This window comes from Astyanax mexicanus, chromosome 14 (genome assembly GCF_023375975.1).
Source record: "Astyanax mexicanus isolate ESR-SI-001 chromosome 14, AstMex3_surface, whole genome shotgun sequence".
Taxonomy (NCBI): Eukaryota; Metazoa; Chordata; class Actinopteri; order Characiformes; family Acestrorhamphidae; genus Astyanax; species Astyanax mexicanus.
The window spans coordinates 32,327,005-32,351,619 of record NC_064421.1 but is presented as its reverse complement, the minus strand read 5'-3'; the positions used below and the strand labels follow the sequence as shown (position 1 = coordinate 32,351,619).

Genomic DNA, 24,615 nt, shown 5'->3' with positions numbered 1-24,615 from the left:
CCAGGATTAAAGTAAAATGAATGATACTGAAGAGATATAATATGTCTCTAGTAGATATTTAATGGGAAATAAGAACAGTGTGATTTTTTCTTTTGCAAAAAATAGCAAAAAGGTAGTACCCTGATGTGATAATTAGGAGTGAGTGCTATGGTACGATATTTCAGGGTCTAATATCGTTCACGATATTCAAAAATGTTGGCGATATTATTACGTACAATATGATATGGCACACCCCTAGTTTATATAAATATAAAGTTTTTAATAAAATATTAAAGAGTCTTTAAAAGGGCGGTTCTAGGGCATCCAATGAACCCAGCCATAAAATGAACAATTAAATGCTCTAAATGACAATATTATTATTTGGAATTTGGGAGAAATGCCTGTAGTCTGTAGAATAAAACAATACTCATTTTACTCAAACATATACCTATAAATAGCAATCGTTGTTTTTTGCTAAAGCAACCGCTTCCATTTACTTAGAAATTATTTCGAAAAAAATCCTCAAACTGAGCTGAAATTTGCAACATAAATTATTTTCTTTTTGTTCCTAAGCTCTCCTTTGAAGGAACCTCCACATTCAGCCCTAAACCTGCAGACACCAGCTGCATCACACTGACCTGGGATCAGTATGTAAGTATGTTTACCACTGAACACATACAATAAGCAGTAACTCCTGGCCAAACTTTCAGTTCACTTTCTGATATTCTGCTCCATACTGCTGCAGGCTATGGCTGAGCAGCTAGCGGAGAACTACCACAACATCTGGGCCAAGAGGAAACTACAGGAGCTGCAGGCTAAAGGTTGGTGTTACAAACACTGATTCACTGTAAAATTTCATAAAAAGTAAAAAGTGTGTCTTTATGCCTCTTAAACCAGCCAAGTTCCACGTCAGTTAGCAGCAGAGATGTATAGTAAAGAAGTAAAAGTACCTGATCATTTCAAACCCATTTTATCACTAAAGCCAGAGCAGTAGATTATCTGCACTGTCACCGGGTTTGATGAAGCTGCTCATCATTGAGTGAATCAAACAGTCAAGCTGATCTTATGAGATGAGCTAGCTTACTGCTTCCATTCTGTCTTTCACTTTAAGAACTTTTCACTGTTTAGTGTAATAACTACATAAAAAGTACTGTCCTTTTACTTTCAGTACTACATTTTACAATAAACTACTCGCAATACTTAAGCACAAAAAATGTTAAATACTTTAGTATTTTTACTTAAGTGTGGAGCTTAAAGAAAACTTCAACTTCTATATGTCACTATTTTGATAGAGTACTAGTGTGCTTTTAGTCTTTAGTACTTTATACATGTCTGGTATTACTTTATACATGTCTGGTAGTACTTTATACATGTCTGGTAGTACTTTATACATGTCTGGTAGTACTTTATACATGTCTGGTAGTACTTTATACATGTCTGGTAGTACTTTATACATGTCTGGTAGTACTTTATACATGTCTGGTATTACTTTATACATGTCTGGTAGTACTTTATACATGTCTGGTAGTACTTTATACATGTCTGGTAGTACTTTATACATGTCTGGTAGTACTTTATACATGTCTGGTAGTACTTTATACATGTCTGGTAGCACTTTATACATGTCTGGTAGTACATGTCTGGTAGTACTTTATACATGTCTGGTAGTACTTTATACATGTCTGGTAGCACTTTATACATGTCTGGTAGCACTTTATACATGTCTGGTAGCACTTTATACATGTCTGGTAGCACTTTATACATGTCTGGTAGTACTTTATACATGTCTGGTAGCACTTTATACATGTCTGGTAGCACTTTATACATGTCTGGTAGCACTTTATACATGTCTGGTAGCACTTTATACATGTCTGGTAGTACTTTATACATGTCTGGTAGTACTTTATACATATCTGGTAGCACTTTATACATGTCTGGTAGTACTTTATACATGTCTGGTAGCACTTTATACATGTCTGGTAGCACTTTATACATGTCTGGTAGCACTTTATACATGTCTGGTAGTACTTTATACATATCTGGTAGCACTTTATACATATCTGGTAGCACTTTATACATGTCTGGTAGTACTTTATACATGTCTGGTAGTACTTTATACATGTCTGGTAGTACTTTATACATGTCTGCCTAACAGTATCTGTGACATTCTCCAAGATTTCAGACCAGTGTTTCTGATATCTGTGTCCAGGAGGGGGCAGTCACTCACTTCTAGTGCCGTACGAGGTCCTGAGTGCCAGAGAAAAGAGCCGAGTGCGAGAGCGAGCTCAGGATGTGCTTAAGTTCTTCCATATGATTGGGTACACAGTGTGGAGGTGAGGACACAACATGTGTTCATTTTATTCCTGGTTGATTCCCATTTTTCATAAGACTACCTGTCAAAGGCTGCTTTTGCCAATTTTGATGACATTACAAAAATGCTGCCACTTGATACTTTTCAAATAAAATTCGAACCAAATCAAGCATAATATGAATATTTGTTACATTTATGTACAGTACCAAAGGTTCTGAAGTTTTTTTTAACTGTTAACTACATAATTCCATAAGTTTCCCTTGTTTTTATGTCTTTAATATTAAATCATATTTAATATTGATCTACAATGTAGAAAATAAATAAAAATAATCGCTTTATATACCAAAATACCCAGTTTTCAGAAGAGAAATCTGTGTAGATTAATATCCAGCACTCGCTTGATTTTAGAATAAAATGTTTTTTTTTTAAGAATTACAGTTTTGTCTACTTAACTTAGTTTAGCTTTACAGTCTCACCACCCAGCCACAAGATCTGCTGAATTAGAAGAAAAACATGGTTACTAGTGTAACATAATGCGATTTATAATTTGGTGCATCTTATGTATAAAAGTAGACCAGAAAATAGATGTTTATTGATAGTGCGCCTTATAATCTGGTGCACCATATAGTGTGAAAAATACGGTATATATTTTTTTCTTATTATGTTTATCAAATTGTTTTATATAGTTAGACAGCTATCAAAATATTTTACTACTATTTGTACCGTGTATACATAATGAAAAATGAAATAGAATGTTTTGCGCTATAAGACGCACCAGATTATTAGGCGCACTTTCAATAAACGTCGATTTTCAAGGTAAGTAAACAAAACTGTAATTCTTAAAAAGATCAAATGAGTGCTGGATGTTAATCTACACAGATTTGTATATTTAAAAAAAAATATTTTGGTGAGTAAAGCGCTTCCGTTTATTTACAGTAAGCTTAGATTTTCAGCTTTCCACTAAAGCTTATCGTGGTTAGCGGCTAATGCTAATACTGCTCCAGCCTCGGTGCTAAAGAAACTGAACTGAAACTCCTGTATAACGCTGCACCTCAGCAGAGTGGCTTTACTGCTCTTTACAACCTGACTGGTAAAATTCATACATAAGCCGCACCAGATTTATAGACGCATTCAAGATTTTTTTGGAAAAAATAGAGGATTTTAAATGCGAAAAATACTGTATTTATGATTCATAAAACTAATATGTGTTCTATGTGTGCAACATTTTCAGATATATATTTTCACACATAGACACTTAAATTCTAAAAGAAGACAGGGTGTGTGTTCAAATATGAGATCATAAATGTATTTAATGAATTAACGAATTTGACTTTTTTTTTTTTTTTTGCATTAAGGGAACAAACGCCTGCAGACACAGACTCTCCTGCCACTGCCAGTCGCTTTGCCTACTGTCTGCTCCAGCAGGCCCTGTCCATCACTGACCAGGCACAGGAACAGATGCTGGAGCTGGGTATGAAACGGTCACACCCATCTGAGTCCTACATGTCTCCCAGCTCTGAATATAAATTCTCAGATACAAATAAAATATGTGGTCCAGCACTGGGCTTAAACCTTGTTGGAGAAACTGAGCCTTATAATAGGAATCAGGATTCTTATTCGGAACACTAAACAGTACTGACGTTACCAATATATTGTGCCATTTCCTGAGGTTAATGGTCTGGTTATGCTGGTGGAAAGACGTATTGTGGAATTTCAATTTAAAATTCATACATTTTAAAATGTTTCTTGACATTAAATTTGCATTCGGCTTGAATTGATGCCGATTCTGGTGGACAGCCACTGACAGGCCACGGTTACACATCAGTGGTTTTCCAAATTGTCCATATATATATATATACATTTATATATATATGTGTGTGTGTGTGTGTGTGTCCTCTGCAGAGGTTGTGCAGGCTAGAGGGCAAATGGGAAGGACAGAAAAGATTCCTCATGAACAACAGATCTTCTTTTTCACCAAGGTGGGTTCAAGCTTTAACACTGAGCGTCCTATTTTCAATCGTGCACAGTGCAGCTTGATTTAGGGTGTTTCAGTGTGTCTTTAATATCGTAACGAAGGGAAAAATACACCTTGCACAGCTCGAAGCATTCAAAAAAGCCTGTACTAATTCTATTAATTAATCATGGGTGTGTTTTGGGTGTAATGTGAAATAAACCAATCAGTGTGTCACTTTAAGAAGCAGGAGCACTCTGTTTTTGGTGAGTTGGTATTTTAACAGTGCAGTGCTTCTACGCTTCTGAGCAGAGATAATTGACTGGCATGTTTACACAGTAAAAGTGTGAGCAGGTCATTTAGATAAACAGTAAAATGTAATTTTAGTCTGTATTCTGTTTATTATTGATGAAAAGTTGTGCCATGAGCAGGGATGTACATTTGTGTAGACAAGATAAAATAAACGTCTGACTGTTGACTGCTGTCGGTTTCAAATCGATCACTGATGCACATGTGTTTTCCGTTGCCAACATAGCAAAACACCAGTTGCACCAGTGTTTCTTACCACCAAGATAGCAATACACCAGTAATTTACCTGAACACACTTCACTTCCCGACCACTATGCCCATCGGCGTAAATATATTTCTAAACTCTGACGCTATTTTAACGGTGCGGGCACAAGGCTTGAAAATAGACTGTTGATGGGGTATAAGATAGCAAAGAGCATTGCAATGCGCCTTGCACAGGGTGTGTGATAGGGCCCTTAATGATTTTTTTGCCATACGTATGATTAAAAAGATCAGATTTGGGCCTCTTTTACCAACTGTGTGAACCTAGCCTGTTTATTAATACAGTATCAGTCTTCATAAGTCTAAAATTTTCTCTCTCTCTCTCTCTCACAGGTGTTGTTGCCTCTAATCGATCAGTATTTTAAGAACCACCACATCTACTTCCTGTCCAGAACTCTGTGTTCCCTCAGTAGCAGTGCTCATGCCTCTATTAAAGAGACAGAGATGGTCACAAGGTGAGGACATCTGAGATACATTTGGCAGACATGCTCTTTCCTGCTTTATACTTCTTTTATATTTAAATTTGCATTTGTCCATTCCAGTTTGTTCTGTAAACTTGGAGCCCTGACCAGGCGTAGGATTTCTCTTTTTGGTAAGGACTTTTATTTCCAGGCATCCTACTTAATGCAGCATTGCGTTATTTCTGTGGTGGCTGCTTTGTCTCATTGCTTTCATATTATTGTGTTTAGAAAGACACACTCAAAGAAGCTGGAGTTTTCTGCTTAAATTTGTCTGATTCATTGGTTCTTTGCTTACAGTGGAGTTACAATATTAATATACTGTATTTTATATCTTCAGGTAAGGATGCTCAGTCAGTGGTGAGCTGCCTGCAGATTCTTGCACGCTCTCTTCAGCACAGGTAGGTTGTCAATCTGCTAGCAGTGTCACTTAATACCTTATTTTTAGTGAGTGTGTGAATATATTTAGGCCTAACCCTATTTCTCTTTTGTAACCTACCTAGGGCTGGGCGATATGGAAAAAAATCTTATTACGATATAGTTTTTCATATCAGCCGATATCGATATGTATCACGATATAAATCAAATCACTTTCTGTTACACTTAAAGGTTTCTATTTTTACTCAGAAGTGACAGAATAAGGGAGTTATGGACAAAATCACTAGCAGGCTCAGAGCCTTGTGGACAGACACTAGGATGTTAACATCTTGCCAGGTGGGTACAGCTTTTAAATTAATTTTAAAAAGGGGACAAATATATAAACTAAAAAATATGTAAGACCCTTTACATTATATGTCTGTTTAATTTAAATTGCAATAACACTTTATTTATTTTTATAAAATTATATTTAATCAAAAGATCATTCCCCTCCCTGAATGCAGGCAACTACATAAAGCAAAATACAAGAGTATATCACAGTGTTCATTTTGACAGGTGATTTTGATACAGTCTTAGTCTTTTCACTAAAATGTATAATAGTTTTAGTTACATTTTAGTCTATCGGATATTATTAGTTTTAGTCAGATTTCAGTCTAGTTTAATTTTGGTCATATAAAAAGTATGTATTACATATGTTTTACTGTTTTTCTATTTTCTATTTGTTGTAATTTTAGATAATTTACTGCTTATGTTTTTTTTTAAATAAGAGCCTTTAGTTTTTTTTTCATTTAAATTAAGCTAACATTTAAATATTTAAAAAAAAAAGTGGCCTATAATGGAGGTGGGAGGAATAAAGTCAAGTTTCTGAAATGATCCACTTCTACTGCAGTACAGATTTATACTAACATTACTGGCTTTCAGTAGACTAGACTTACATTACTTAAGTGTATTTAAAACTCCAGTTCAGTAACAGCAATGTTTAGCTCAGTTCAAATACAGCTAGACAGATTATATAATCTTCTGTATTTAGTAAAATATCCAGCATAACAGACTCTCTATCTGTTAAAAACTATAAAACACAAAGACAGAGGAGAATGCTGCCCTCAGGGTTTTCTAACAGAAACAGTGAGAGTTAGGAAAAAAGATGGAAAGTGCTTCCTTTCTGTGTGTTTATATACTAACCCCTCACTCGTGCTGAAGTTAACCTTAATTTACACGAAACGTGGATTAACACGGCTAACGTGCGTTACCCATTAGTTTATTAGAATGTAAAAAGCAGTGAAAGCATCTTAGCTAATGATGACAGATTGCACAGATCCCTTTTACACCTAAACATCGCTAACTTTAAACTGGAGACAAGCTAATCTAACTAGCAGCAAACAGAGCAGCGTTTACCTGCCTTCAGAAATCTGAACAAGCTCACCTCTCTAAATATCTTGGAGACGCATGCCTCATATTTAAAAGGTGAGTTTTCCAGTGTAGCGCCGCTGAATAGTATAAATGAAGTTTATCCAGTAAATGGGAGAGAAGGAGCCGCTATGTGAGGAGTTCAGAGTGGAGGGGCTCGGGGGGTGGGGCGGAGGGGGATGGTGGAGAGGGGAGGGGAGGGGTTGTACTGGGCTGAGCAGCAGTTCAGCGTGCTGCCTGATCTCGTGCTGCGCCTTTTCACAACGCTACTTAAACGGGAAATAGAAAATTTAGTTTATCGAATTTCTCGCCCCGACTTATCGCGATATATAGTTTCCTCGATAACTATCGATATCGTTTTATCGCCCAGCACTAAACCTACCCTTTGTTTTTGGGTGAAATCCTCCTCCTAAGAATTGGGACAATCCTTCAAGCACCCAGTATAGATATATCTATAGCACTGGAGCTCTAAAGTTTAGCAACCTAGCTGCTGGTTAAATAGTTGACTTTAGCACTTTATCATATGTCTTCAGAATAGAAGGCAGGTGGTGCAGTAATTAATTATTATTGTCCATTTCTTAATTGCTCTGTGATGGGGAGCTAGAATTAGCTTTTATTCACTTTTATTAGCTTTTATTTTTCCGTTCTACCTTAAATGCTGCAGCCTCTGCTGTCTGTTGACCCCTTTTTTAAATGGGAATGGTAAAGTTAGCTAGTTAGCTAGCTACTAAAACAAACAAGCAATACATTTTATGCGTGTTATGAGGAAAATGGACAAACATTGAAACTACATCTTAAACTTTTTTAAGTGTGCCTTATAGTGTGAAAAACATGGTATTTTCCTTGTTAAAAATTGTCAGTTTGTCTTATGATCTAGTGCACTTATATATGAATTTTAACAGTCAGGTTGTAAGGAGCAGTAAAGCCACTCCACTGAAGTACAGCGTTATACAGGAGTTTCAGTGAAGTTTTTTTAGCACAGAGGCTGGAGCAGTATTAGCATTAGCTGCTAACCACAGCGCTAGCTCTTTCACTGTTCAGAGGTGAGTATATTGGACTGTAGTCTGCATGTTTACTGTGTTAAAACATGCTAAATGGGATGAGCCACTAACTGATGGCTCCTCTGGCTTACCGAAAAACACTCAGGGTTCCTCAGTGTAGTGCTGTCGAGTGGCGTTTACTAGCGCTAAGCACTGCTGCTAACCGCGCTAAGATACTGGAAATCTAAGCTTACTGTAAATAAGTGAAAAAGCTTTACTCACCCGAATAACAGCTTCCAGTGGTGAGACCTGCTGAATAAGAAGGAAAACATGGTGACATCTTTGTTCCCTACTAGTATCGCTTAAAGAGCCCTTTATAATCCGGTGCGCTTTATAGTCCTTAAAATACAGTACTCAAATTTGTGGGTTTTGTTGGTTGCTTGTGCCAGTGCCATCTAGCCAGTGATTCTCAAAGCCTTTGTTTGGAGTGTACCTCTAAAAAAATCAGTTTGGGGGCTATGTAGCCACAACATATTCCCTAACTTACCCCTCCAGCCTTACAAGAATCGGAACACTCTACCCCTAGACGTGCACATGCAAAACAGGGGGGTGGGGCTAAGTGGTAAGGCCAAGGGGTAAAATGGGATTGGGTATTTTTAATAAATCTTCCTTAAATACAATCCTACACTTGGGATTTTATGTTTTACTATTATTTCTTGTTATTGGAGTTTACCAGCTATGCAAGTTCATGCTCAAACATCGCTTTAGACAACCCAGATACTATTGTTTGTACTCTGCTGGCTCTGTACTGCTGCAGAGTGCTTGTACTCGATTATTAGAACTATTTTTTTTTGTGTTGTTAGAATTCCTGACTGAAAGATTACTTTAATGTGTTCAGGGCAGTGATAAGGACGCCGGGGGAGAGTGTGCAGTCAGCCCTGTGCGTGTTTTTTAAGGATGCAGAGGTGGATTTGGAGCTGGCTGTGGAGAGTGTAAATGCGGGGCCGTACGGTCAGAGCAGGTCCCAGGCCAGAGGAGATGCTGAACTGCTGACCTACATAACCACTGCACTCATTCCAGTACTGACCGCCCTGTTTCAGCATACTGAACACTGCCACAGCTCAGAGCAACTGATGGGTAGGTGATACAGGGTTCCTAAAGGTCCTTAAAAAGTCTTAAAATGTCCTAATGGGTCTTAAATTGTCTTAAATTTACTGAAGATATTACATTTGCAGACAATGCATTTAATGCCGGTGAGAAAACACAGTGGCCCACTGTAAATATCTTATCTGGGGAGAGAACTAAGGTTAGCGGGGAGCTATCTAATATTAGCAGTGAGCTAGCTAACATACTAGCATTAGCAGCTAGCTAGCTAGCATTACCGGGAAGAGAACTAAATTTAACAGAGAGATAGCTAATATTAGCAGCGATCTAGCTAAGAAAATAGCGTTAGAGGCAGGCTAGCTGACATACTAATTTTAGCAGTGAGTTAGCTAACGTTACATGGGAGAGAACTAAGGTTTACAGAAAACTAGCTAACATTAGACGCGAGCTAGCTAATATACTAACCTTAGCAGTGAGTTAGCTAACATTATCGGAGAGAGAACTAAGGTTAACGTAGAGATAGTCAACTTTAGCGGCGAGCTAACTAGCGGTACAGGGGGCGGAATCCAAGGTTAATGGGGAGCTAGCTAATATTAGCAGCAAGCTAGCTAGCATACTTACTTTAGCAGCAAATTAGCTAAGATACTAACTTTAGCAGCGAACTAGCTAACACAACTAACTTTAGCAGCATGCTAGCTAGCGTTACCGGAGAGGGAACTAAGGTTAGCGGAGAACTAGCTAACATTAGCTGTGAGCTAGCTAACATACTAGCATTAGTGGCGAGCTAGCTAACATGCTAACTTTTTTAGCGGCGAGCTAGCTAACGTTAACAGGGAGAGAACTAAGGTTAACGAAGAACTCGCTAACATTAGAGGTGAGCTAGCTACATACTAACTTTAGCAGTGAGTAAGCTAACGTCACATGGGAGAGAACTAAGGTTAACAGAGAGCTAGCTAACATTAGACGTGAGCTCGGTAACACACTAACTTTAGCAGTGAGTTAGCTAACGTTATTGGAGAGAAAACTAAGGTTAATGTAGAGTTAGTTAACATTAGAGGCGAGCTAGCTAACATACTAACTTTAGCAGTGAGTTAGCTAACATTATTGGAGAGAGAACTAGCGATACTGGGGGGGAGATCTAAGTTTAACGGAGAGCTAGCTAATATTAGCAGCAAGCTAGCTAACATACTTTAGCGGCGAACTAGCTAACATACTAAGTTTAGTGGCAAGCTAGCTAGCTTTACCGGAGAGAGAACTAAGGTTAGCGGAGAGCTAACTAGCATTAGTTGCTTTTTATTTTTTTGACCGTTCACATTCATGTTGCATGTCCATGGAACAGATACAAATCCGATTTAGGACCACATATGAACATGACTTAAATCTGATTTGAAAAAAAAAAAAACGTATTTGGCACGTTCACACAGCCATGAAAAAAATCATATCTGAACCACATTAAGCAAAAAAAAATCAGATTTGAATCACTTCAGTCTGGTAGTGTGACCATAGCCTAAATGGTACCTGCAGTGTTTCAAGCACAGGTTCCTTATGTCTATCAAACACGTCCTGATGAATCTTGCAGAATCTTACAGACGCTGTAAAGATTTTCAGAATAGAAGAGAACGAAAATGCATTAGTAATAAATTTGACATTCACCGCAGAAGTTCATCAGCCGATTCTATCACTCTGAAGTTCCTCTGCCTCCATTGTGTTTCCTTGATTGTGACCCCACGTCTCGGCTGACTAGAATCAGCGATGCGAGGGTCCGGGCCAAATCGCGTTTCAAATCTGTTTGAATCACGCTGCAGGAATCTGTCTGGCCTCATTGAGATAAGCCCCGTCTCTGCTGTAAACCCCAGCCCCTTGAATCATTCATCCCTTTCCCTCTGTTCTCCTCCTGTACACACTCATTACCATCTCATTCACATATGCAGGGACGTCCGAGCAGCTCGGAATAAATCTCTCTTCTCTCCTGGACTCGGGCGCTCTTTGCGAATACTGCTCGCATTAAACCTCGAGATTTCCCCTGGATACTGTCAGAATATATTCATTTATCCTTATAGATAATCCCACTGTTCTCTTGACTCAAGACGACGGAGGAATAGAGGTAGCAGGGGAAGGTTTTCCATTTCTAAACAATACTTGAGTATTTATAAACAGCATATGGCACTAATCGCATTAGATCGGCATAAGATGAAATGAAAACCTCGGCATTTGGTCCCTTAAGTAAAGTGTCCTGGCAGGAAAGGAACAGTCAGCTCCTGAAGTCCCTTAAGAAAAATGGAGAAGCATAAGAATCTGAGAAATACTGGCAAGAACCAAACTGTGGTGGTTAGACAACTGGGAAGGAACATCTCCAAAACTGATCACTGATCAGTACCAGCTTTTTTTTCCAATTCAGTTAGTTTAAATGAGTTTTTAGAGTAGGTTTGATAGTTTTCATTATTTTTTTAAATGCTTAGTTTTAGTTAAGTTTTTATTAGTTTTAGTATCAGTTTTAGTTTTTCAAAAACATATTGTACAATAAACACTCAACAAAAGAAACCATTAAAAATAATTACTCAGTTTATTGTTGAACATCCAACTGTCCACAAAAACTGTAGTAATCCACAAGATAGCAGCCTTAAGTGCAAAATATATGTAACACTGCTGCTTACCTCTACTTCTAACCTCGCTTCCTTCTTCCCCTCCCATCCCATTATCTGCCTTTGACCTCCTTTAGGCCCTATCTAAAGATGTTTTACCTTTAACTTCTATTACTTTTGTACTCCACTATTGTAAGTTGCTTTGGACAAAAGTGTCTGCCAAATGTGATGTAATGTAATGTAATGCTTAAAATAGAAGACTAGGACACAACAATTTGAGAAACACTACCAACCTAAAATCCAAAAAACTACAGGTTTGACTCATATTGAACAAAATGAAACCTGAAACCTAACTTAAAAATAAAAGAAGTGAAGTGAACTGCCCAGCACTCGATAAAGGTTAAGCATTTTACTGTATCATTGCAGCAGAATTTACTTTACTGCACCTTACATGTTTATATAACAGCAGAAAGTGAACACATTGAGCAATATTTTATATTAATATTGTTATTTAATATTTTATTTAATATTGTGTGGGTGATAGATAGAATTTCAGTATGTCTTAATAAGTTTCAGTTTTAATGCCTATTTCAGTTCCAGTTAGTAATATTTTTTTTTTCTTTTAATTTCTTTGTTTATTTATTTTAGTTAGTGGAAATGTTTTTTCACTTTTAGTTTCACTTATTTTGTAAATTTTCATTCAAGTTAATAACCTTGATCAGTACCTACAGAAAGTGCTTCAAGGAAAAAGAACTAGTGAATTCACAAGGCTCATCAGTTTAATTCTAATAGGTGAAAAAAATAAATATTTTAACATTTATATTACTTAAATTGTTATCAGTACATAAACCACACACATTTTAAGTGGAATGTAAACAGGTGCTTTAATCTTATTTGTTCCATTTTTTTGCCATTAAATTTGATTTGTTTTTTCCTCTTTTTTCTCAGTGGGTGAAGTGCGGGGCTGCTGTTACCGCATCCTTTGCAGTCTCTACACTCTTGGCACATGTAATCACTCTTTTATGGAAAGGTATTTTTGCTGTTTTATTTGTTTGTTTTTTTAATATAAATTGAGCATATATTTGAGCTGTAAAATGAAAGTGAATATAATATTTGAGCTGTAGAATTAAAGTCAGTGTAGCCCTGAGCCCTACATTTAATACTTAGATCTAGATTATGATTTGTCTGTATTTGGGCTGGGATTTCTTGGCATTTACTGCACTTGAGGCTGTGTTAACGAAGCATGTCTTATCTGTCGTTTCTTAGGCAGAGGCCGGTTCTGGGGGAATGCCTTGCTGCTTTATCAGCTGCTTTTCCAGTGTGTTTCCTGGAGCTGTCGCTTACCACGAGCAGTGATGAAGAGAGAGAAGGTAAAAGCACTGACATTACTTCATTCCAGTCTCTAAATCTCTATATTAAAGGCACAATATACAAAAAACTCTCTAGAAATAAGTTTGATTCCTTTTGTGAAAACTGTTTTAAGTTTTTTATTTCATTTAAAGCAACAGTAAATGATTCATAGTCATAACAGGAGTTTACAGGGCTGAAGTCAAACTGAAACAAATGTCAAACAAATTTAATAATAAGTTAAACAAATTTAATAATAAAAAAAAACATATTTTTGATGATATTATAAAAGAAAAATGTCATGTTGGTCAATACAGACATGTGAAAATACCCATGCAGTAATGACCAATGATTAAACATAGTATGAAACTCTTTAAGAAATAGCATTTTAATGGGGATACTTTAATTAGGCTAATTAAGCTATGAACGTTGTAAATAATTTGGCACACTTTTTGTGTCCTGGGGGGGATCATCAAGCATTTGCTGCCAAATGTCAGATGGTTTCTTTTGGGACCTCCTGGATGAGTTGTCCATGCCCTTGCGGAGTAATTTTGGTAGGCTGTTCACTCCCGGGAAGTTTCAAAACTTGCTTTTTTCCCTTAATAAATGGAATCGTAATTTGAAAAAAGCTTTCTGTATTTACTCTGGTTATCCTTGTCTGATATTAAAGTTACCTAAAGTACGTTAGTTAAAGTAAATGCTTTTTTTAAAATGGTACTCTAAATCAACCTACAGAAAATTTGCTCCAATCATTTATGGTTGAGTTGTGTATGTAGTGTTAAATGCACAATTACACAAACAACCTGTTTTAATTCTGTGTGATAAATAAAGGGAAAATGGTGAGGTAATTTAAGCTAGGGTCAGTGTATCTTTTATCAATTAAATAGAAAATTGTCAGTAAAGCCTTTTTATTATTTAATAAATGGGGTTTTATCCATTTTCCCAATTTTCTAGTTTTTTTTTTAATTTATTTCTGCACATCACAATTAGAATTTCAGGAAAAATGTCATAATTTTCTCAATTTTCTAATTTTTCCATCTTGTAACAAAAGTAAGTCGCATTATACAATCAGATTTTTGTTACAAGATGCAAAAATGGTAAAACAAAAAGAAAACTTAGCGAAAGGCAGAAATTAGAAACTGAGTGGAAAAACAGAAAAAGTTCTTCTTCTCCAAATTAAATTGAAAAAATAAATAATGAAGTTTTTATACCTTATTTTCTATGTTCCAATTGAGCCTAAATTTAACTGTACACTGATCAGCATGCCTATTTTGGTACATAAATCCACACAAATGTCAAAAAACCTGAATGATATGAGATACAGTATGCACACTTTTACTGTAATGTCGGACACACGAATGTGGAATAAATTCATGGCATACGCATTCTTATTGATTTTCTTATCATACTGTATCCCACAGCAGCTGATATGCTGTGCACAAGCCTCCCCTCCCTGCAGGACGCGTTCTCTGAGGTCGAGGATCTGGCCGAGGCCGGGTCTGCTGCTCGTCACGCCGCTCTGTCCAGGGTTATGGAGGTCACTCTGCCGCTGCTGTGCAGCTATGTGTGCCGGTGGGGAGAAGCGGCTGACCCGGGTTCTTCTGAGCTGGATGGGTCGTGCTCTTCTGTTACCACTCGAGACACCAACGTCCTCCTAGGACAAGCCCTGTCCATCATCCAGAGCCAGCTGGGCACACCTGACTGCAGCTGGATAAAGCGAATCGCAGGTAAGTGGAAATGTATGACCATCACCATATGAAGCAATACAGGCTGAGTTTTAGTTTAGTTCTCCAGGACTGAGATTCGAGACTGGAGCAGTATTAGCATTAGCTGCTAAGCTCTAGCTCTTTTGCCGTTCAGAGGTGAGTATTATCGGCCTGTAGCTTGCTGGTAACCCTGGCTAGCACAGCTGGAGCAGCATTAGCATTAAGCACTAACCGTGCTAAGCGCTAGTTAACTCTTTCGCCGTTCAGAGGTGAGTATATCAGAGTGTAGTCTGCGTGTTTACCGTGTCAAAACAAGCTACGTGGGACAAACCGCTAGTTAATATCGCCCTGGCTTACCAGAACACTCAGGGTTCCTCAACCACGGTTAGCCTTAGTAGAAAATCTGGAAATCTAAGCTTACTGTAAATGAACAGAAGCGCTTTACTCACCCAAGTAAACAGTTTTCAGGAGAGAAATCTGCGTAGATTAACCCTTAGAACCCTATGAACAGATTTTACGTCCAAAATCGCACCTTGTGTTCTCAACTTAATTACTCAGGAAATATTTTTACACATAAACATAATCCATATTTGGTTAGAAAGGGCAGAACTTAATCTTTCTAAAAATAGCGATGATCCCAGTGCAGTAAAGCATCTACAAGAAACCCATTGAGAAAAACACCTAAAAAAGTGAGATCACCTTCCCCAACCATCAGACATATTTATATAGTGTTTCAAACCAAATAATATCAGTCAATGACTCAAAAGTGTCCAAAGAAAAAGTGTGAAACTATCTGCTTTACTCAAACTAAAGCTAGGTATGGTGTGCGCACTACTTTATATAGTTTTAATTTTACTAAACATTTTTACTAAGTAGTTATTTTTGCACTAAACATTTTTATTTATTTAGACTAAAAAGTTTTCATTTTTGTATATAGTTTTCTTTGTGTGTCCTGATCAAAATACTGAAAGGCATAGGCTGCTCTGAATGTCAGTTTTTTTTTTAAGAGGTGTGATTATCAAGAAAAATAAATACGCCTGATGCTCTCCATGTATTTTTTCGTAGTAATAACTAATAAGCCATGTAAAGAACTATCATCAATATTATTATGCTTTCAACTCATATACACTCTAGTCTAAGCATTTTTTTAAAAGCTATCTTAGGTGTGAATATATTTCAAGTCTATACATTCAAAAATAAGTTAAAAAAAACAGGCAATTTTGACCAAAACATGACCAGTTCCAGGAAAATATAACAATTCTGCTTACTTTTACATTTTAAATTATTATATTTTTGAGCAGCAGTATGGCTTTTGGAGTAAAAGAGATCAGGACATGTGGCTGTCTGATATAATTACTGTGCTATAATACCTGAAAAAGGAACTGAACAAATCATTTGACTTTAAAAATAATGCAACTTATAATTCAGTGCCTCTTGTGCAAACAAAAGTCAAAGTTTAGTCCATACTTTTCAGCTTTAATTCTTTATTTGGAATATTTTTGATGACCCATTTGTGTCATTTTCAGTGTTCGTTCAGCCTCTTGTTTGTAAGTCGGAGCCCCGCCTCCTGAAGAGCCACTTCTTGCCTCTGATGGAAAAGCTAAAGAAGAGGGCGGAGTCTGTGCTGCAGGAAGAGGAGCGCATGAAGACCGAGGGGTGTAGTGATCTTGCAGAGGCAGAGCTCGCAATCCAGAGCAAATTTACAGTGATGGTGCAAGATCTGTATGCTTTTTACCCTCTACTCATCCCATTTGTAGACAATCACAGGTAAGCAGCATCTACCTGGAGTACAAAAATGCATTAATTTACAGCTCTGGAAAAAAATAAGAGACCACTTCAGTTTCTGAATCAGTTTTTCTCAGTTTTATTCTATAAACTACGGACAACATTTCTCCCCAATTCCCAATAAAAATATTGTCATTTAGAGCATCTATTTGCAGAAAATGAGAAATGGCTGAAATAACAGAAAAGTTGCAGAGCTTTCAGACCTCAAATAATGCAAAGAAAACAAGTTCATATTCATAAAGTTTGAAGAGTTCAGAAATCAATATTTGGTGGAATAACCCTGGTTTTTAATCACAGTTGTCATGCATCTTGGCATGTACTCCTCCACCAGTCTTACACACTGCTTTTGGATAACTTTATGCCTTTACTCCTTTGATCATCTGTCTTCCTCTTGATTATATTCCACAGGTTTTCAATTTGGTTAAATCAAAGAAACTCATTATTTTTAAGTGGTCTCTTTATTTTTTCAGAGCTGTATATTGGTACTGTCCTAGAACACAATATTACACCTGTTTTTTTTTTGTCAAAATTTGTCAGAACACATCTACTGTACCTCATTCATCACTGCCCACAAAACCCTCTGTTTACTAGACATTGTTAATATGAGCTTAGAGATGGATGGCCTGCAAACTGGTGCAATAAGTGTGTTTTAATAAGAGTGGTTTCAAATAAATAGTAAGTAAATGACAGTTAGTAGTAGTATGTGATTATTATGTGTGTTTCTCTTATCAGAATGAGCTGGCTGAGAGAGATGAATGAAGAGGCTGAGAGGCTTTTCTTCCTGGTGGCCGAGGTTTTCATTTTCTGGGCCAAATCTCACGTGAGATATTGTTTTTTTTAGCGTACTATTTGTATCCCACTTTTCACCCTGTATAGCGATGCCAATTATCCCACCCAATCAGTTGTATTGCCCCTGTCACTAGCAATGCCTCAACACCAGGATACATGTGAAGTCAATCACTGCCTCTTTTCTAACTTCTGCTGATGTACTCGGAGGAAAGTGCAGTGACTTGGCTCCGATATTTCAAACTCACAGATGCTTTGTGTTGATCAACATAACCTGAACAGGCATGTAGGGAAAAAGCGCCATCTACCCACCTAGAGAGAGCATGGGGCTCCGGCAGCTGATGGCCAGCTGCATGACCAGGATTCGTGCCAGAAATCTCCTTATCCTAGTGTCAGCATCTTAGTCCACTGGACAACTCGGAGCCCCCTCTCTGGTGTTTTTGAAAGGGCTTGGCCATCCTTGATCAGACTGCACGTGTGAAGTGTTTGTCTGTATTTTTCTATTGCAGAACTTCAAGTGGGAGGAGCAGAACTTTGTGGTCCAGAATGACATCAACAACTTGAACTTTCTTGTTGGTGGTGGGAGGAGCCAAAAGGTTTGTCCTCTGAAAAGATGTTTATCAAAGTCAGAATTAATGGATAATCAAATATAATCAAATCATATCATATATGCAGGTTCGTTTGTTTATGTTCTCTGTGATCTTTTGGGACTGTATGAATTGTTTAGTTCCACCAGAAGGTCACCTGCAAGTCATATAGCAGTAATGCAGTCTACTGTATATACAGCTCTGGAAAAAATAAGAGACCACTTAAAAATGATTTGAGTTTCTTTGATTTTACCAAATTGAAAACTTCTGGAATATAATGAAGAAAAAGTTTGATGAAACCAAGCTGAACTACTTGAATTTTTCCACCAGGTGTGGCATAAATTTATCCAAAAGCAGTGTGTAAGACTGGTGGAGGAAAACATGACAAGATGCATGTAAACTGTGAAAAAAACTAGGATTATTCCACCAAATATTGATTTCTGAGCTCCTAAAACTTCTTTGCATTATTTGAGGTCTGAAAGCTCTGCGTATTTTTTGTTATTTCAGCCATTACGTATTTTCTGCAAATAAATGCTCTACATAATAATATTGTTATTTGGAATTTGGGAGAAATGTTGTCTGTAGTTTATAGAATAAAACAGCAATGTTCATTTTACTTAAACATAAACCTATAAATAGCAAAATCAGAGAAACTGATTCAGAAACTGAAGTGGTCTCTAAATTTTCTCCAGAGCTGTATATTTACAGACTCACAGCGGTAAACAAAAGAGAGCTCATGAAGCAAAAGCCTAAATTTAACATTCAGTCTACATTCACACCCTCATCTAAGGGCAACAATTTTGGATAATGTTCAAAAGGGCAAGATCACATGTACAGAACCATGAAAAATATTTGTCCCCTTACTTTTCTTTTGTTTTTGCTTTTTTTGTCATACTTCAATTTTTCAGATGCTCTTCAAACTTAATATCAGACGCATATAACCCAGCAGATGACGTGGCTTTTCAAACCATTACTGATCATCAGTAAATGTAGCATTTTATTTAAAAAAAACAAGGGATCACAGTCTGGAGGAAGAGTGGAGAGACACACAGTTCAAGCTGCTTGAGGTCTAGTGTGAAGTTTCCACAATCAGTGATGGTTTGGAGATACATGTCATCTGCTGGTGTTGATCCACTGTGTTATATCAAGTCTAAAGTCAGTGCAGTGTTTTCCCAGAAAATCTTACAGCACTTCACGCTTCCCTCTGCTGATAACTTGTATAGAGATGCAGATTTCATTTTTTAGCAGGATTTGACACACTGCCCACACTGCCAAAAGTACCAAATTGGTTTTATATAATAGTCTAAGTTTCTCAGATTTTTCGGTTTTCATTGGCTTTAAGCCATAATCATCAAAAATAAAAGAAATAAATGCTTAAGATAGATCACTCTGTGTGTAATGCATCTATATAATATATGAATTTCACATTTTGAACTGAATTACTGAAATAAAGTAACTTTTCAATAATATTCTAGTTTTTTGAGATACACTATTATGCTGTCCTATAAGAAGAAGGGTTTTGGGTTAGAGTGAATTAGAGGGTTTGAGTGAATGTCAAACAGGGTGGAGTGGCTGAAGATGAGAGGAGGAGGATGAAGAGGAGCAAAGATGAGCGGTACTCCGCACACACCTCGCTGATCGTGGCCGCTCTGAAGAAGCTCCTGCCTGTTGGTTTAAACCGATGTTGCCATGACGATCGGGACCTGGTTGCTGTGGCAAAGGGACGGTTCTCTGAGGTAGGCTCTTTACTTACATCAGTTCCTGAATACAGAGATCAATGAGTTGAACTTTTGCTATGATAATCCAAGATGTTAGGTGTTGTGATGTTGTGTGCAGCGTCTGACAGCATTCAGCCTGCGCTGTGTGTTTCCTATAGAAAGACACAGAGGAGGAAGTGCGAGCGTGCGTCCGCTACAACCTGCAGGAGGTAAGCCTGAAGCCAGCTCACAACATCTTAGATGCTTTCTGAGTATATACAGCTCTGGAAAAAATGAAGAGACCGCTTCAGTTTCTGAATCAGTTTCTCGGATTTAGCTATTTCTAGGTATATGTTTGAGTAAAATGAACATTGTTGTTTTATTCTATAAACTACAGACAACATTTCTCCCAAATTCCAAATACAAATATTTTTAGAGCATTTATTTGCGAAAATGAAAAATGGCTAACATTTAAAAAAAAAAAGATGCAGAGCTTTCAGACCTCAAATAATGCAAAGAAAACAAGTTCATATTCATAAAGTTTTAAGATTTCAGAAATCAATGTTTGGTGGAATAACCCTGGTTTTTAATCACAGTTTTCATGCATCTTGGCATGGTCTCCTCCACCAGTCTTACACACTGCTTTTGGATAACTTTATGCCACTCCTGGTGCAAAAATTCAAGCAGTTCAGCTTGGTATATATATATATACACCGATTGTAGCTTAAGTAGTACAAATAGTACTACTGAAAGTATACTCAAAATAAAGTACTATTTAAAATAACATCCAGAATATCTGTTCGAATTTTCTTTAGGAGATTACTGATGGATTGGCAGATTCGCTGCGTGTTGAGAGGGTTCTCACCATTGCTCGTGTCCTTTTCTTCCTGGAGCAGGTAGGACTACTTTGCAGTGCTTATTGCCAATTTGTTTTGAACGTTTTCTGAGAAAACCATTCTGAATTCCATGCTTGCTTTATATAATACAGTATTTTTCTGAATATATGGTGCACTTAAAATTCTTTAATTTTCCCAAAAATTGCCTGTGTGCCTTATAATCCGGTGTGCTTTATGTATGAATTTTACCGGTCAGGTTGTAAGAAGCAGTAAAGCCACTCTGCTGAAACACAGGGTTTTAGTTTAGTTCTATGGTTTAGTTCTCCAGCACTGATACTCGAGCTAATACTATAGAGTATTAGCATTAGCTGTTAACCGCATTAAGCGCTAGCTCTTTTGCCATTCAGAGGTTAGTATTATCGGTCTGTAGCTTGGCTAGCAGGGAAGCAGCAAATTCTGGGCCCTGTACATTCTGTCATGTCAGTGGGACCCTATTCATGCCAGTACACAAGGAACATGAGTGAAAAGAAAATCTGGGTTTTTATGGGCCCCTCTCGCTGCTCGGACCCTGGGTAGTCAGGCCCACTTTTCCCCACACTACCACGCCCATGCTGGCTAGCACTGTTGGAGCAGCCTTAGCTTTACCCACTAACCGTGCTAAGGCTAATTAGCTCTTTTGCCGTTCAGAGGCAAGTATATTGGACTGTAGTCTGCATGTTTACCGTAATAAAACAGGCTACGTGGGATGAACTGCTAGCTAATATCACCCTGGCTTACCAAAACACTCAGGGTTCCTTAGTGTAGCGCTGTCTGGCTAGCATTATTTTAAATCTAAGCTTACTCTAGATAAACAGAAGCACTTTATATACCCAAATGCACAGTTTTCATGAGAGAAATCTGTGGATCACTCATTTGACTTTAAAAATAATGCATCTTGTAGTCAAGTGCTCCTTGTTTATTGATAGTGTGCCGGTGCGCGTTATAGTGCGAAAAAGTCAAAATCTAAAAAATATATGTGATTCATTTTCAACCCTTTAAACTAAATATTAAATCAAAGCACCCCTGTTATTTTTTATATCAGTCAGGCTTTAAAGCTTCACCTGTTCACCTGCTTTGCTTTTGCTCAGGTGGAGCATCCTCAGAGGAGTAAGAGGGCAGTGTGGCAAAAGCTGCTGTCCAAGCAGAGGAAGAGAGCAGTGGTGGCCTGTTTAAGGATGACCCCTCTCTACAACCTGCCCAGGTACTTTTAAAAACTCATTAGTTAACTCACTAGTTATAGCTTTTTTTTATTGGAAAAACAGTGACTGAAGCATTTTGAACCCTTTGCAGGCACAGAGCAGTGGGCTTGTTTCTTCTGGGCTACAGGAAGATCTGGGTGGAAGCCGAAGAGGAGGACTGTGAGAACAAGCTAATTGAAGATTTAGCTGTGAGTATCACAATTAATTGCTACCTTACACCCCCTCAACAGTCTGTTTTCATGCCTGGCACCCACATTGTTTTATTAGCATCGGAGTTTAGGGATAAATGTACACTGATGGGCGTGGTGGTCTGGAAGTGAGGTGTGTTCAAGTAAATTTCTGGCATGTTTTTATCTTGCCGGTGGGAAACACAGGTGTGCCTCTGTCTAATTAAAACCCTGACAACAGTCAACAGTCAGCACCCTCAGCATGCATACACCCCTGCTCATTACACACACAAATAAGCGTGCTACAGTGCACAAATCCAGCTTTATATAAACAATAAGGAGAATAAAGCATAAAGTAACATTGCTGTTTCCTAAAATGAGCTGCTGGTGTACCTGTTAAGATACAAACGTGCCAAAGTCAAAGCGTGGAGTAGATCTACGGAGCTCTAGTATGTTTTTAAGCTCACACAAGCTCTTCCATGTTTTTTTCTAATGACTCTTTCACATAGTACCAGGTTGGGTTGGATAGTTTTGTCCCTTAATAACTGAAATCAGATTTTTGTATTTACTAAGGTTATCTTTGTCTGATATTAAAATGTGTTTAGTAATCTGAAGAAATTGTAATATTGTTCTGTGAAAATTTTCACTTTAATTTTAATACTTAAATAAAGTGTTTATTTGCATCAGAAAACCACAGGAATTGGAATGTTGGAGGAGGGAAGGAGAGAAGGAATGAAGGAGAAGGAAAAGATTGACCCTCTTCATCAGCTCATCACCTTCTTCCGTCAAAGTGCACAGACAGAGAGACGGTAAGTGTTTTGCTGTTACACAGGACACTTTTTACTTCTACTTCTTACATTTTCACACATTTATCTGAACTTTCTACTCCTATTTAATTTCTCGTTTTCATTCCGGCTTCTATTTATTAAAAATAAACCCCCCTATCCAAATAAATCTCTCTATCCAGATTGTATGAGAAGAATAAACATATTTCATTCCGAAACTCTATTGGTTTTTATGATTAATCACACCTGCACACGTCACTCCGTCACACTCCAGCAAGAACATTGCAGATGTATATAGTCTGGTATGAGGATGATCTGTGCAGAGACACAAGAGAACTCGAGGCAAACCTCCAACTATGCTTCTTTAATAAATTTACATTCTATCAAAATATATTCATATATTCATTTAAAAGGGAGCCAAGTGCATCACATCATTAAGATCTTTTTTTTTTCTCACAAATATCTTTATTAATTTTCAGCATTTTTTACATGTTACAATAACCACATGTCTTCAAAGTCCTCAAGCTTCCCTTTAGCTATATAGGTCAGTTTCTTAGATGCCTGGTTGCTGGACATTTGTTTAATCTGGTTTATCTTGGGTCTCTCAGTGTTTTATCCAGTTCAACGCAATTACATGCTTAGCCTGTAATAGGCAAAAACTGAGAAGCTTTCTCCTCATTTCAGTCCCTCCAAAACCATCAGGAAAAATGTGCAGCAAACAAAGTTTACAATCCATTGGCGTATCACATTCAATTACACGAAAAATAAATGTTGTAACCTCTTTCCAATATATCTGAAGTTCTGTACATTGCCACATACAATGAAGAAGAGTGCCCTTATCTGTACCACATTTAATACAGTCATCTGGAATATTTGAATTAAAATTATGAAGTTTTACAGTTTGTAACAGTCGAAACTTAGTGTTAATAGTTTGCGTTTGTGCCAACAGACACGAGTTGTTCCAATCTTCATTAGAGATTTCTGTTTGCAGATCAGTTTTCCATGCTTGTAAATATGAAGAACTACTTTCTTTTGAGGCTAGAAGTAAAATGTTGTAGAATTTAGAAAGCAGACCTCTACTCTGATGATGATGAAAGACTATGTTTTCTATAGTAGAGAGCGGGAGTTCTGCAGTAGATTTTAAGAGAGTAGTGACATCATTAAGATCTTAATAAAACATTATAGTCATTATGACTTTTAGAAAAATATGTTTTGGGGAGAGGGAGTAGTGCACTATAGTACCCTGTGGTGTGGCCTAAGCTTTTGTCCTTAATGGCATTTTTTCCCCTTACATTACTTTTATACTTAGTAGTTAGTAGTTTTTAAATCCTTTTATCAGAGTAATGAATGTGAATATTTTTCAAACCTTTGATTTAAAATTATGCCTCACACTTTGGGTGTTGACATTAACTGTGCTAAAATGGCTACAAAAGAGCTAGAATAAAAAGTAAAAAACGAGCTTTAATTGGTACCTGCCTTCATTCTAATATACTTTCCCTAGTGAAACAAAGCACATTTCACTATACATTACTCTTCTTGTTCCTGTCCACAGCAAATTGGACGAGGACACTCTGTACCTGGCCTATGCTGACATCATGGCCAAGGTAGGACTCACTGCTGAAAATCCCCCTCCTAATCTTCATATTAGAGAAGTTGTTGGTCTAATATGATCATAACATTTACTGCTGTTGTGCCAGAAGGTGTTTTTCCAATCCTAATATGCCCATCCTGACCACAGTGATGTGTTGTGTTCTGCCTGCAGAGCTGCCAGAATGATGATGGGGATGATAATGATGAAGAGGTGAAATCTTTTGAGGTGAGCCAAATAGATAAACAAATGCTTGCAGTAAGTTTAAATAATTTATATAGAGTGTTTTCAGTACTAACAGTTCTTTATTCCTCTTATATATATATATATATATATATATATATATATATATATATATATATATATATATATA

The 24,615-nt window shown here is 37.3% G+C and overlaps 1 protein-coding gene across 2 annotated transcripts in view; it reads left to right on the top strand.

The window, feature by feature from the left end:
* The window catches only part of ryr2b (ryanodine receptor 2b (cardiac)), a 114,672-nt gene that overhangs the window by 48,309 nt on the left and 41,748 nt on the right, over nucleotides 1–24,615 (top strand). For both annotated transcript variants that reach the window (XM_049464218.1, XM_049464217.1), the window contains exons 55-77: nucleotides 553–630; nucleotides 725–800; nucleotides 2,189–2,312; nucleotides 3,646–3,761; nucleotides 4,193–4,269; nucleotides 5,145–5,266; nucleotides 5,354–5,403; nucleotides 5,610–5,670; nucleotides 8,933–9,171; nucleotides 12,669–12,750; nucleotides 12,987–13,090; nucleotides 14,489–14,794; nucleotides 16,300–16,540; nucleotides 17,291–17,378; nucleotides 17,854–17,940; nucleotides 19,494–19,667; nucleotides 19,808–19,858; nucleotides 20,444–20,524; nucleotides 21,592–21,704; nucleotides 21,794–21,890; nucleotides 22,557–22,678; nucleotides 24,207–24,258; nucleotides 24,417–24,470. In XM_049464218.1, the coding sequence (XP_049320175.1) occupies nucleotides 553–630; nucleotides 725–800; nucleotides 2,189–2,312; nucleotides 3,646–3,761; nucleotides 4,193–4,269; nucleotides 5,145–5,266; nucleotides 5,354–5,403; nucleotides 5,610–5,670; nucleotides 8,933–9,171; nucleotides 12,669–12,750; nucleotides 12,987–13,090; nucleotides 14,489–14,794; nucleotides 16,300–16,540; nucleotides 17,291–17,378; nucleotides 17,854–17,940; nucleotides 19,494–19,667; nucleotides 19,808–19,858; nucleotides 20,444–20,524; nucleotides 21,592–21,704; nucleotides 21,794–21,890; nucleotides 22,557–22,678; nucleotides 24,207–24,258; nucleotides 24,417–24,470 (2,595 nt within the window). The remainder of the gene's footprint in view (nucleotides 1–552; nucleotides 631–724; nucleotides 801–2,188; nucleotides 2,313–3,645; nucleotides 3,762–4,192; nucleotides 4,270–5,144; nucleotides 5,267–5,353; nucleotides 5,404–5,609; nucleotides 5,671–8,932; nucleotides 9,172–12,668; nucleotides 12,751–12,986; nucleotides 13,091–14,488; nucleotides 14,795–16,299; nucleotides 16,541–17,290; nucleotides 17,379–17,853; nucleotides 17,941–19,493; nucleotides 19,668–19,807; nucleotides 19,859–20,443; nucleotides 20,525–21,591; nucleotides 21,705–21,793; nucleotides 21,891–22,556; nucleotides 22,679–24,206; nucleotides 24,259–24,416; nucleotides 24,471–24,615) is intronic.